Source organism: Rhamphochromis sp. 'chilingali' (genome assembly GCF_963969265.1).
Source record: "Rhamphochromis sp. 'chilingali' genome assembly, chromosome: 2".
NCBI lineage: Eukaryota > Metazoa > Chordata > Actinopteri > Cichliformes > Cichlidae > Rhamphochromis > Rhamphochromis sp. 'chilingali'.
In genome coordinates this window covers 58861933-58876323 of record NC_137930.1, presented here as the reverse complement: position 1 = coordinate 58876323, position 14391 = coordinate 58861933, and the positions used below count along the sequence as shown (strand labels likewise).

Below are 14391 nucleotides of genomic sequence, written 5' to 3'. Positions count from 1 at the left end.
TCAATTAAGCCAACTTCCAAGTGATTGGCCGTCTTGTGCAAGCAGACTATATTAAGGCCATCACCTTTCTTTGATGTCAATTAGAGCTAAGAGTTAAAAAAATCCCTTTGAAAAACCAAGCATTCAGAGCGGTCTGAGCACACAATTTCTGACACGTGTAATTGAAATCTTTTGAACACAAATTGAAAAGATTAAAAGTCAGCTTTACTGCAACAGCATGAATTTCTTTGCAACTTCTGCTGCAACTTGGCTGATTAGTGGAGACAATAGAGAGATAAAAATTCTAGTTTCTTCAGGAATTTCATAGTGTGACAGAAATGTGGTAGTGAGATTTTTATGTTTTATGTCACAGTGTTTAAATAAAAAAACACATTAATATAAATTTCTTTTTAGACATCCAAAAGTTTTATATCCAAACATATTTTAAGGGCAATAAAATGATTATTTATTTCTATTCATGCTTTTTCTTTAGCCCTACGATACTTGCTTGTTTCTTTATCTCTCAGGTATTATCTCATAGGCTACAAAATGTGTTTGGTGGATACTGCAGTTATTGCACTGTTCATTCATTGGTCACTTAAGTAATATAGTAATAGGTATGTGCTGCCCACACACGTACACATTATGAAAGTTATTCATACCGATGAAAAAGAGTCTTTTTCACAACAAGTTAACACACATAGCATACTTTTCTGTTTGGAAAATGAGAGAATTTCTCCAGGTTAGAAAAACGGGTGGTGGTATTTTGAATGATATATGGTCAGTTTTGCAATTGTAACATTAAGTCGTTCAAGTTCAGCTACACAGATATATTTACTTAACTGAAATTTAGAATTGGGGAGAACTGAATTAGTATAGAATTTTATTTTCAACAACACAATGTTTGTGCTAAGTGTCGGGTGGCTATATTAAGTGAACAGATAGCCACTCAGTAATACTAGTTTTAATTGTTGTTTGGATTATTACTTGTACCTGACACCAGTCAAAGTTTTTATGCATGTTTAAAGATTTTTCATTGTCTTGGTTTCATTTCTGCAGAAAGTTGTTTTTTTTTGTATGTTTATTTTTTTTTTTAGTTTGCTGTTAAGTGTTTCTATATTCTGCTGTCATGAAAAACATAAAGACATAGCATTCATTTATTAGTTTTCTCTTTTGCTCTCTCTGTAAGTTGGTAGTATCCATACTTTTCTGGTGTGTTTACAGTAATGTGTATACATTAATATATGATATATTATGATGATATATAATATATGATATTTCAAATATATATATATGATATGCTGGTGAAAATGTTTTGATTTTGACAGAATTTCCCTGTTGTCTGAAAAGAGGCAAAACAAGCACAAGTTGCTGTGTTCTCTGCAATGAGCGCTATTTAAAGGAATAAATAAATAGACCGGTTTAATGACTTCATTCTCAGTTCTCTGCAAAGCTCAATATCTGCCTCAGCCCTTCACCAGTATCTTTCTACTTTACCCTTTATCTGCACCATCATCATCCTTTTTGGTGTTTCGCCACAGACCTCACAGCAGCAGTGATGAGATATCCCTTTTAAGCTAAATCAAATGTCATTGCTGTTGACATAGATTTATTGGGTTGATGTTGATTTTCCAGGGCTTTTCAATATATGTGAAATTTTCAGCCAGCCCATTTTTAATATTACAGAAAAAAAATACATGTAGTTTGGGGCTTCTATGACTTATTGAAGTGATATTAAAATTATTTTTTATACTTAATAACTGTAGGTCACATACAATACTGCAGACCAACCTAAATATGATGTTATTGTGTTTTGGAAGTTTTTGTTTTGAGTTAATAGAAGTTTTCGGTGATACTGCATTGTAATAATGAAAATGTATTTATTTTTTTAGTTTTTATTTTAGTGTCTTCTCCTTGTTGCCACATAAATATGAAACCTGTCAGTCAGTCTGTTGTCTCTGGAGAGGTTGATAATGTAGCAACAAAGGCAGCCATTAATTAGTATTTCTGAAATCCCATTATCGCCTCTTCATTTGGCGTACATATAAACAAACAGTGTTGTTAAGATGATGCACTTCTTCCTGTCTGTGTGCACAGACTGTTTTTTGGCGGGGGTTTTGTATCTGAGGGCAGACATTTAACCTTTGGACCTGTGTTTCCGGCCAGGTCGGCTCTACAGTTAACTTTTGTTGAGTGTCAGAGCCAACATACTAACTGTTATATACATACAAGATAAGAAGTTATTTTCAGATTAGTGCAGTGGGATGAGATAAAAATAAACTCACACATTTTATAGTAAAAGCGGACGATTTATTTTGGACTACTAGAATACTTCTGATACATTTATAGTTCCAACAGAGGGTATAAATTTTATAGCCTCAGAGAGTCTACAGTATATTTAGAGTAGAGATACCCAATGTGGGGCAAAGTGTAAAAGTAAACTCTATCTAAATAAGTACTTAGCTTATGCCACTTGATGTCTTCATATCTCTCACAAAGGAGTCTGATGAGAGTTTTCTGAAAGGTCTTCTCGTGCCACAGCGAGCAGTATTAATGGTTCTGTTGCAAGCAACACGCTGTGTTTCAGAAGTGCCACTTTTTATAGGACAAGGACTCCTTTTCCTCTGGGCTTTTAGCGAAAAAAGGTCATCGGTCTTCTTTTGTAGTGTAATAAAACAGATGTTGCAATGCTCATGCAGATATATGGTTAAGCTATAGGTGACTCTCTAACACGTGTGCTCTGCTGTGGAACTGATACTTTAAGTAGTTGTTACCCAATGGCATCTTGAAATGTAGTTTGATTATTGGGTAACTAGCAGTATCCCTTTTCTGTAGTTGTCTTTTGAATTGCTGACTGGCTTTACTCCATAATCAAGCACTGTTTTTCTGTGCATTTTAAATCCATCATGTACTACATCTCATTGTTTTATTATGACTCGGCTGTGTGTGTATGCGATTCCTGTTACCAGGTTACTGCTAAGAGATTTTTGCTTTTGGCTCATGTCGTGCCTCATTGACGTCAGAGCTCTTTTTCCACCCTCTCAACTACGTTGCATATGTGTCATTTCAAACGGAGGGTCTTTTAGTGAGCATCTAATGAAAAGAGATACAACAACAACAAGGACCACAAGACACTGTGTCTTATTCTAAACAGTACTTTCCAGTGAGCTTACTAGGACTCAAGGGTTTCAAGTGTGTTCAACTGAGGAGAGTTTTCTCCAAGCATGACATCCCAGTGTATTTCAGACCCAGCAACACGCTCAGACAGAAACTGGTTCACCCGAAAGACAAAACGCCAAAACACAAACTTAGCAATGTGGTGTATGCTGTACAGTGCAGCGAGGAATGCTCAGACCTCTACATTGGAGAGACCAAACAGCCACTTCACAAGCGCATGGCACAACACAGAAGAGCCACCTCCACAGGACAAGACTCAGCAGTCCATCTGCATCTAAAGGACAAAGGTCACTCTTTCGAGGATGCCAATGTTCACATTTTGGACAGAGAGGACAGATGGTTTGAAAGAGGAGTGAAAGAAGCCATCTATGTCCACTGTGAGCGACCATCTTTGAACAGAGGCGGGGGTTTACGACACCAACTCTCTGCCATCTATAATCCAGTTTTGAGATCCCTTCCCAGACGCCTTAACGCCCACTCACATCCTGGGCCATCTGACCTCAGGAATTCGCATGATAAGGTGGGGCCAGGTTTCACAATGAACACACCCGAAACTCTGGCTGATTGGGACCCACGCCTTGGCTCAGGCGATTAGAGGATCATCAGGGGGTCCTTTTGTCCCTCTGTGGGGGGTCACTCCCACTAGGTATATATCTGGGACTCTCCACCATTTGACCTTAGAACTGAAGAAGCTTCTCGGATGAGAGGTGAAACGTCTTCAAGCAACTTAAAGAAGTCCAGACGCTTTTCTTTGCAAGCTCCTTTGCCTGTTCAACTGAACACACTTCAGTTAACTAAGGAGAGAGTTATATTTTTATACTCATTAAAAAATTTCAGTGTTAAAAGTTGTTTTTATCTGATTTTTGTGAAAAAGTAGCGTCACCACAAATGTCTTTTTTATTTTGCTAGGAAAATGAAAAATAGGTGTAAAGTTTATTGAAACATGTTCAAACATACATGAGCCGTATATAAGGCAAAAACAGAGCCTGTAAATCACCTGTTTCTTCAGGACAGTAAAGTGTGGTATACTTTCAGATACATTTCATCTATTGTGGATAGTTCTTTAGGCCTGTTATGTCTTCTGACGTCCTCCACATCTCCAGTTTCCTCAGATATTTGGGAATAACTGTGTTCTCATTGGCATTTTTTAATAGATTTAATAAAATAATATTTTTGCATTAGGCTGCTAGTAACAAAGTGCCTAAAAATACAAAATATATGTAATATAAAATTGTTTAGTTTTTTGTTATGTGTAGGCACAAAGTGGTTCAACCCTTTAATTAAATGTCTTTTTTATGCTTGACTGCCTCATTGGTCAGTTTTAAGTGGTTTAACAAAGAGAAGTGTATTCTTGTGAAAATGCTGAGGTATAAGGACTGGACTGAAAATTAGTCAGTACGCAGCAGATACCCAAAGAACTTTTAAAGACCTTCAGAAAGCCTAGATAACTATTGATGGACATGTTTTTTGGCACCAGTGCTTAGATGGTATTTTTTAAACTTGTTAGATCGATTGTTGAGAAATAGATTACATTATTATGCATTTTGACTTTGTTTGGCTTTTTTCTTGCACCTAGCATCAAAGCACCCCAACCTGTCTTCGCTTACTGTGAATTGTTCTTTTAAAGTCACTGCAGAGGCATAGCTGCCCTTGGAATTTATTCACCAGAAATTAACTTAGATTTCTTTGTCATCAGACATTTTATTTCTTCTGTTCAACATAATGGACATGATTTCTTTCAACATTTTATTCTCATGTATTTACTCTAAAAAATGTTTCCTTCTGTACCTGTTATTTAGCAGGAAATTGTTTTCCTTTTTTTCCCTTTTTTTTTTTTTTTTTTAGCTTTAATTGCTTTTTATAACATTTGTGGTGTCATGATTTTACTTTACTATATATTTCATAGCAAATAACACAAATTCTGTGTACCATAGTGCCTCAAAACTGAGCTCAAACCACATACCTGTCATCAACTATGGCACGAACCACATGAAATAGGTCATACACTAAGCTGGCCTAATTTGGTTTGATCTAGTTACAGATCAACAGCGATACTAGTTATGATAAAGATTAGTAGAACCTCAAGCCATCGACTCCACCCTCGATGTTCTTCAGTGACCTTGCTTTCGTTCAAAACAGCTTCTGTGAGTTAGTTCGTGCAACAATCACTTTGCCCTTGTGCCCCCCTCCTCCTATTGTGCATGCTGTGCAGCCAACCCCTCCTGCCCAGGGGCAAGGACAGAGCAAAGCCTGCTGGGATGGGGGGGGTTAGCTGGCACAGTGCCACCTTCCCCCCGACTGCCCGGCCTGACTGGGAGCAAAGAGGGAGGCTGCTGTGTCTCAGATTGATGAGGACAGGTCTGTGGTCTGGGTATAGAGTGTTGCAGAACAGACGTCCTGCTGGCACATCCTGCCCTCTCTGCCGCACGCCCCCCAGCCCTTCGTACTCGCCTTATCGGAACTCCTAATTGTCCTTATGAATATTTTAGAGGCGAGCAGGAATGGGAGTTCAGGGTTGGGGGTATGGTTTCAATGGCTCTGACAGCTAATGATCCACTCAATGACCAGAGAAAGAGGGAGATGAAGAGCCTGAGATTGAAATGGTTTGAAGGATCTTGTGTTTGTTAGAGTTTGTTCAGTTTTTATGTGTGCCACTACTTTCACGTGGGCACAGGGTGCTTGTTCTCATTCTTTTTAATCTGTAGATAATGATGACATTGGTTTGCCTTTATCCTCAATTTGTAGTTTAATTCCCTCTTGTCTATACTGAAAATATGCAGTCCACTGATTGAGACTGTTCTCTCTGACTCTGGCAGCTAATAGCTTTGTCACATCAGTCATTCACCACAGTCTCAGAGCAGAAAGCTCTGAAGGGACTGCTCACTGCACAGCAATTACTCCTCATTCAGTAAAATCAATGGACTATATTAAATTGGGAATCTAGTCAACCAAATGCAGGTAATCATTTGCAGTAAAATATAAGAGGTTTGCCTGATGTCTATCTGTCTGTCACGATTTTATTTAACAAGCATTGCCACTTTCGACTTATGGTCCACTGACTTTGAGGCCTTACATCATTGTTGTCTTCCATTGTCACTACTTTCAGGTGGGATTGAATCGCACTATTTATGTTGTTTTTCTAACAGCTGCAAGAGAACAATGTCAAAGTGTAATGTAGGCAGTCAAGTTGCCCCCTCCTGTTCGCTCTTCCTGTCCACTGAGTAACTAGACAATGGACTGTGCTAAAGGAAGGACATGAATCCAGTCTCATATCCTGATATCACTCCACTCTGTAATGTTTAATGGTCATGAGATTAAACAAGATATGTCTGGGAATTACAGAGGACTCCTTATCTAAAATCTCCTTGCTCTAGTCTCACAGTATGTGGTAGGAAATGGAGAAAAATGGATTCCTAGTAACCCAGTGCTGGACAGTTTCAAACAGCGGCTAAAGACCGACCTGAGGAAGTGTTTATTCCCCTTGAGTGAAGACTACAGCACCACCAGAGAGGAAAGGGAACATGGCGGCACTGAAAGATTGTTAAGATGTTATATAAGAGCAGAAATATCCCTTAGTAGATAAAAGCCTTCCTATAAGCCACCTCCCCATGCTGATTTCCTAGTACGTTAACGCTCAAAGAAGCCCTTTGATAAGCACATTAGATGGAACGGCCTGGACACAATAGTGATGTCATGAGGATTAGCACGCTACCTTGCTTAGTGTAGCGGCGGACACAAGGGCTAATTCACAGCACTGCAGGGCAAGCGGGCCAAGATACCCGGCTGGAATGAGGTGAGGGGAGGCCTCAGGCACGGCAACCCGTTAAAATATGGCTTTTAACGGGGAGGCTTGAACAAACACTACGTGAATTAAACATTCATGATGTACTCCAGTTTATAACTACAGACTGTCTTTCCACAGAGGGCCTTGAATTGGAGCTGTGGTAAACCAGTCATAGGTCAGGCGGAGCTCTTCCAATAGTGAAAGCTACTGTAAGTATAGCCTTTTGCCGTGATGCAGGCACAATAGAAGAGACTGCAGAAACAGCCTCTTCATGCCCTCCTTTCAGCCATCCCCCCCCCACAGTTTTGAAGTTTAGCTTTTATACCTAACCGCTATCTTTCTCCTTTCACCCTCCCTTCTATTCATGTACAGTAGAGTACAGTACATGAATAAGTTAAGTGCAGAAAGCTCTCTTGACACAAGAGAGGGAGAACATCAGAAAGAAATGGTTTTCCAAGACTCACAGCAGCAGAGTAAATTGCTTGGACCCATCTCACTAAAAGTACTTCTCAAGAAACAGGTGATGTAGGTGGCTTATGCAATAGTTTGGGTTTTATTTTTAACCCGTTGAATGTGAAAATCCTGCTTAAAAGTAAACCTAGGAGGCAGAATTGAGCATAGTGATGTAAACTGATGATCTGTCATGCCTAATGACACACAGAAACTGTTCAAAGTTCACTTATTTTAGTAGCAGTCCGTGTCATTGCGCAGAATTGAATCAAAAAGAGAATTTATATTGATATCATATCAAAATGGAACGCAAGGTGAGATCTAACTGCTCTGCTGCTTCCTGTGCTGAACATACAGTGCAAACCTGAGGAGGCAATTACTGCGCTGAATGCTTCCCATGGTAACAACTAGGTTATTAGTCAGGGCTCAGATGGAAATGACGGATAAATGTTTTCTTCAGGACAGGGAAGCTTCAAGGCCTCCTGCAATGGAAAATATTTTTTAAGAGAAGTATCACAAAAGCAAACTGATGGACACACTTACTATAGATGCACTCTCAGACAATAGGACCCAGTAGATTTTGTCATCAGCCACTCAGCCTCATTTTTATTTCAAGAGCCAAATTTCTATCAATACAGGTTTGGACCACTGTGAGAAAATAGCAGCTGGCCTTGTTCCCACTCATCTTTGTGAGCCTCTCAGGGCCTCGTGAATAGATTACACAAGTTCCCTTGTCTATAGCCTTTGTAACCTTCTCCCGCAACAAACAGGCCGTATCTTTCATCAGACATGCTACTGAAAATCCCAGCCTCAGCTGCATTCACATCCAGCCAACTATACTTTCCAAAAAGTACGAACCCCAAAGCTTGATTCAACATTTGAGAGACATTTTAAAGCTGCTTTTAACAAGCTGTTCATAATGCGGAAAAGAGAAAGTGGGTTTTTTGCTTCCTAATCATGTATTTTCTTCCTTTTCCGTGTCAGAACCCTGTAGCGTCTTACACTGGCATGTAAGAACTAAGTTGGTCTGTGGTTGGGGGGCCTTCAGGGATACATGTGGTCCCTGCTATGGCTATGTCTCCGTGAGTGTGCCTCTGATTGGCTGGCATGGGGAGCCAGGTCTTGACAGGTGTTTGGAAGAGGAGCACCTGTTTGGCCATGTGCTCATTTAGTGATCCGTTTACTGAGAGCTGTAGGCAGTGTCTGTGGGGGGGCACCCGAAAACATGCCAAGTAATTTAAAAAAAGAATTACAGCCATGCTTTACTTGCACTTCAATATTGCATTCATTAGAACAGTACAGAGATGAACTGTTGCACAACACGACACCTTCTAGTACATCTCTTTGAAGATAATATGTATTGTAGTGACTCGTGTCATGTATCATAAAACACATCTGAGTCCCGCCTGCCCTTGACTGCTATTTGGTTCTTGCTCGCCCACTCTGCTTCTGCTACCCCTCCCTAAAAGGCTTGGACTAGTGGGTGTGGTGTACTGAAGGTTGGCCAGGCTTGTTGTGAAAGTGGAGCAACCCTGCCCATCTCGCACAGCCGTGCCCGACCAATCCGACCAAGATATTCCCATAATGAGCAGGTTGGAACTTAAATTAGCAGGTTGAGATCAGATCTTTGGCTCACTGGTGGAGAAAGTGCATAGCTTAACCCCAGTAAACACAGGCCTTTCAGGACACTAACTAAAGGGGGTTGCGTTCAGTAAACAGGAAATGAACCAGCAAGGCGTTTTCTTAGAATGAGAAGAATGCCTCCACTCTGTACCACACCAAACAGTAATGCATCTGTGGTACAGTGCTGGTCATTCATTATCCAGAGGACTTCTCTCTCTTGTGCTCCTTTGGGCACTATGTACACTTAACGTTTAAAGAGATGTGGGTGTTTTTTTGTTGTTGTTTCTTTCTTTCTGAACTTCCTCATTTCGATCTCAGCTATGCACAGCTTAATTTCTCTCATTGCATGTTGCATACCAACATTGTTACTGGGTTTTAAAATATACATCCCTCAAAAAGAAAATGTACACGAAAACTGGAGGAGCAGTCGGGTGTTTAAAGTGGTCTAGTTTTAATGAGAAATTGTATTATGCAGGAGTCTCATACAACACAGGTTTTAGGAAATGTGACTTACACTGAGGTTGTGGTGAGAACTGCTAGGTTAGCCACATTGTCTGCACAGACCTAAACGTACTGTCACATCGCTGTCAGAGGATGTAGCAGCTGTAGAAACCCCCCCTCCCCCATTCCCCTCACCACATTTACACACACACACACACACACACACACACAACGTACAGACATTGCACATATGCACCGCACACTCCTACTCACATAGTTTCTGTTTTTCTCTCTCTCACACACACAGACACACATTTTCCACTTTGCTGCATGATGAAGACCAGAAACAAGAGAGTAAGGTCTCATTAGTGTGTGTAGGTTCCTTTCCTCTGGTGTGCACTGTAACCCCTACATCCACAGGAGTCAGTGACCTTCCTGTAGACACGAGGTCTTCAAGATGGGGCAGGGTGCTGCTGTGGACCTGCAGCAGCCTGATAGAGAAGTCTTGGGAGCCTCGCATAAATCATGTTTTGATGTACACTGCCTAGATATCACAAACTGTCACATGCTGTCAGCAAGTCTTGTTAACACTGCTTTTCAGAGCTGTAATGAGGAGCAGAGAATAGCCTGTATGAAAGTGAGCAAAAGAGCTTAGTTTCATGGCATGTTTCTTACCTCGCTAAAGTTAGAATAGGCTCTTTATAACATCACACTGGACCACCTTATGTTGCTATAATTTCTCAATGACCTGCACAAATAAGCATATGTAACCAATTTTTGATAATCGCACATTCATTAACTTTGATCAGAGTATGCAAGTGCCAACCATACTAATTTGCAGACTAGGTGTGCTCAGCTGTAGAGTCGTTTTGTGCAGGGCATTCTAATAAATGTGAAAGATATAGCCATGCACATGCATAGGCTGTGGGGACAGGAATGGATACAAGAAAAGAAAAAGGGAGTTTCCAGGTGAAGGGTGAATTGGTGAAAGTGACTTTTCCAGTTTATCCTTGTCTTCCACACTCTAGCCCACTGTGTTTGTAAATTGTTTTTCTGATTTTCTGAAAAGAAAAAACAGAGTAGAATATTTTCACATGTAATTTGGTTTAAAGTACAGTACTGGTCAAAGGTTGCAGGTACATTTGCGAATGATTACCTTGACAAAAAGTGCAAAGATTTTAAAAAGTTATCTATTATTCGACCTTAAAATGTTAGCACATCTATGACATAGCCTTACACAGAGTTTCTCCAGTTATTCAGCTGTGAGATTATCTCAAGCATCTTGAGGAACTTACCACTGTTTGTCTGAAATTGGGTTACCTCAGTGTCTGCTTTATACTGTATATTTAAAAACTGGGCATCAATGTGCCTTAAACCTACATTCTTTCTAATGGCGAGCAAGGGGGTGGTGCTCATCTGGTTGCAAAAATAAAATCCTATTGTACGGAAGTCTATTATTAAGTTGTCCTACTGCCTACTTTATTTATTACCTCAGTAAGCGTTTTTTCCCCCTATGCGATTATGATCTCGATTGCTAGTTTCAGGCCTTATTTACCATAACGTGCTGTTTTATTTCATAAATTCTAGCCGAGTAAAATTGGCAGTAAAGCAGGTTATGCTTTAGGGAGTGGTTACTTTATGACATGTGACACTTTATCAGCCATATCCACCTCTATAAGATGGCAGCGGCCAAAGTGCTTCGTCTGTGGCTTCAAAATGAGTCCACAAACCAATGGGTGACATCACATTGGCTTTTTTATAAATACAGTCTATGGCATCTTCTGTCTCTTCGTTTGATCCTAGACTGACTCAGTGATGTTGTATGGGGGCCATACCATCTGTTACAGACCTGTTGTTTTTCTCAGCACTGAAGACATGTATTTATGGCTGACTGTGTCTGTAATGCTACAGAATTATTTTGTGACAGATCAGTTTCCTCCTAATGTTAAGCATTAGTATAAAAATGTACAGTTCTGATGTTCATAAAACTTTTGCACAGTGTTGTATATAACAGGTAACAAGCAACATAAACACAGGACTACTTCTTGTACATTGTTTCTTTTCAACTGTGCAATTTCATTTCAGAAATTGAGAAACAAAGGCCATAATGACTGTGCTAGTCCTGATCCTGATGACTGTTTTGGGCACAGCCCCCTCATGGATGACCATTTCGGCAAACTAAGCGAAGACAGTGATTTAATGTACAAGCGCTGCGGTGTAAGTACTTCCTTTGTCCCCTGCTGTTTTGTGTTGATTCCTGTCTTTATGTTGATGTTCACTACAGGCGCTAAACAAGAAAGAACACAGAGGTTGTGATAGCCCGGACCCCGATGCCTCATATGTCCTCACTCCTCACACAGAAGAAAAGTATAAAAAAATTAATGAGGAGTTTGATAATATGATGAGAAATCATAAAATCGTAAGTACTGTAAATGCAATGTTCTTGCTTGGCTTTGTGGCACAACGGATTTTTGGCTCTTTTTTTTCTCCATTTAACTCTTTCCTCTTTTTGTTGTCCCTCCGAAGATTTCCGTTAACTTCTTTCAGACCTACACTAAAGATTAATGCCCCCTTTACTGGGTGTGCATTTGTTCCTTACGTTGAGTTGTTTTGCCGCTGATATTTTGGCACACCCTGATAAGATCACATTTCATTAACAGATGAAATGTTGCATGCTTCTGCTAGAAAGATTACACCCTAGTATCATGGTCATGTTATCACAAATCAAACTGCAATCACTATCTCAACATAATGAATTTACAGTAAATACCCTAAGAGTAATGTGAGTGTTTATTATAAACAGTTGCAGATCCTTTAATTTAAGGGTGTTTTTTTTGCCATCTCAATCCAGATTTCTATTCGATTGGTAAAAAAATATATATATATTTTGTCTCCGTAGGACCTTAATAATCCAACATTTTCATTCTTCTTTTCAAATTATATCTCTTCATTGTTACACTGCACTAATATTTACACCGTCCCGTTCCCTTCTCCAAGTACCACACTGGCTCTGTCTTTCAAGATATCACAGATCTCTTGTGATCTTATCACACGTGACAATATTAGACTTGTGCAAGAACATAGTGCTTACTAAGAAGCAGTTGTTTTCTCTATGTTCCTGACATGAAGAGCATCACTTTGCCATTAACAAACTAATGATAACACCCAACTGGCTCACTGGATAATGCTATAATGAAATGTTCTCACTGCCACCTGTCATTCTCACTTAAAGCTTTGCACAGTCAGCACTTTGTGGGTAAATGCAAATGAGTTGTGATTCTTGTAGATGTCTGGGTTGCAAGTCCCCACCACCGCTGTGTGTTTTGCAGAGAAACACATTACACAATGGTGTTTCAAAAGGAAAATCTATGTGTCTAGTGCTGACTGCTGCAATGCACAGTGATCACCTGACAGCATGTTTTTATATTTTGGGTTTTGTAAGTTATTATTTGTGTATGTTGTGGTATTACTTGAAGATTTGTGTGTATTCTCTATGTATGATGTTAATGAGAATGATGGTTATGAATGTTTATTAAAGTACCATGAATAAATATTATGTTATGTATACTATAAAGCATACAAAGCCGACAATGTAGGAGGTCTCCTTTGCAGTACTTCAATCTGCCCTGCCTGCCTGTTTTGTGAATCTGTTTATTAAAGCTAACCTTCAAGTGGAGCTTGCTGTTAATGATGCCATGACAACCAGTGACTCATCAGACTCATCGGAGCTTGGATTTTTAGTGTAATCTGTGTAAATATTTGTGTGTTTGTCTCCCTCTTCTAGCCCACAGCATTGCCTCAGCAGAACTTCTCCATGCATGTGGCAGTGCCTGTATCCAATCCTAATGCCATGTACCAGGCAGGAGGGACTCTGGGCAGCCAGGGCCTGGCAGCCGCCACAGCTTCTCTGAGTGAGAGTGGGATGCTGTCCCCTCCACAGGCCTCTCTGCACAGGAATGTTGGCTCTGGTGGAGGATCCCAGAGGCCCACCAGTGCAGGCAGTGCAGGTCAGTGGATAACAATCTCACTTCGATTTTTGTTAATGGTGGTTAAGGCAGTTTCCCACCAAATTGATACAAGAGTCGGTCTCACCAACATCAGAAATATTATCAAAGTTTTATTTGCAATAGTTTGAAAAGAGTAGCTCAGCAAATTTGGAAATTGCTGTTTTTGACTTTTCAGAATTTGCTGAGGAGATCAGTATCACTCTTATATCCCTGTTGAACATGGAGTTGGAGGCCAGAAGTTTGTTAACCTAGCTTAGCATAAAGAGTGGAGACAATGGGTAGCAGCATGCAAGTTCACTTAATTTTATAAGCGGGATATATGTTGTGAAGAATCGACATACAAATTAATCTTGGATCCAATCAATTTTCCAGACTTGTCGGCTTTATTTGTAAAAAAGCATCCTGGCCCCTTTGATGGAAATTGTATCAACAACATTTATGTATCACTTTTACTGTTTCAAATAAATACATGCCAGTTAACGTTATGGGATTGGTATGCTCACAATTAAGACCGATCTGCAACAGAACAACCCAAGAAAGAAAAAGAAAGTTCAGACATTACCAGACGTTTGAGGACAAGCGCAGACTTTTGGCTAAGAGACGTAAGTAAAAAGAGAGGCTGCACACAGGAGCAGGGGGGATATGAGGACAGGGTGCACAGAGAGGCAAGGGAATATGAGAGGTGGGAATGGGGCACACACATGGCAGTGTGGACGGAAATGCTGGAAGCTCTGGGGCTAGATATTGAGATGCAGTCCCATCTCAAGGGTACAGGGAAAAAAAAACAATAAATGTGACCTATGTCTGAATGACAGAGTTCAGGCACTTGACAAAGCCAATAATGTTGCATACTTCAGATAGATTAGAGAAAACTTGACTGATCTAGCTTTTACCTCTTTAGTTTCATATGCATAAATAGGTTTGCGTTAT

The 14391-nt window shown here is 40.0% G+C and overlaps 1 protein-coding gene across 6 annotated transcripts in view; it reads left to right on the top strand.

Moving 5' to 3' along the window:
- Positions 1-14391, top strand: part of mef2aa (myocyte enhancer factor 2aa) — a 67828-nt gene that overhangs the window by 37577 nt on the left and 15860 nt on the right. For 4 of the 6 annotated variants that reach the window (XM_080873058.1, XM_080873061.1, XM_080873057.1 and 1 more), the window contains exons 4-5: positions 11739-11873; positions 13239-13461. In XM_080873058.1, coding sequence (XP_080729184.1) covers positions 11739-11873; positions 13239-13461 — 358 coding nt within the window. Of the gene's footprint in view, positions 1-11539; positions 11672-11738; positions 11874-13238; positions 13462-14391 lie in introns of all 6 variants that reach the window. The other 2 variants (XM_080873062.1, XM_080873060.1) reach the window with 1 other exon arrangement.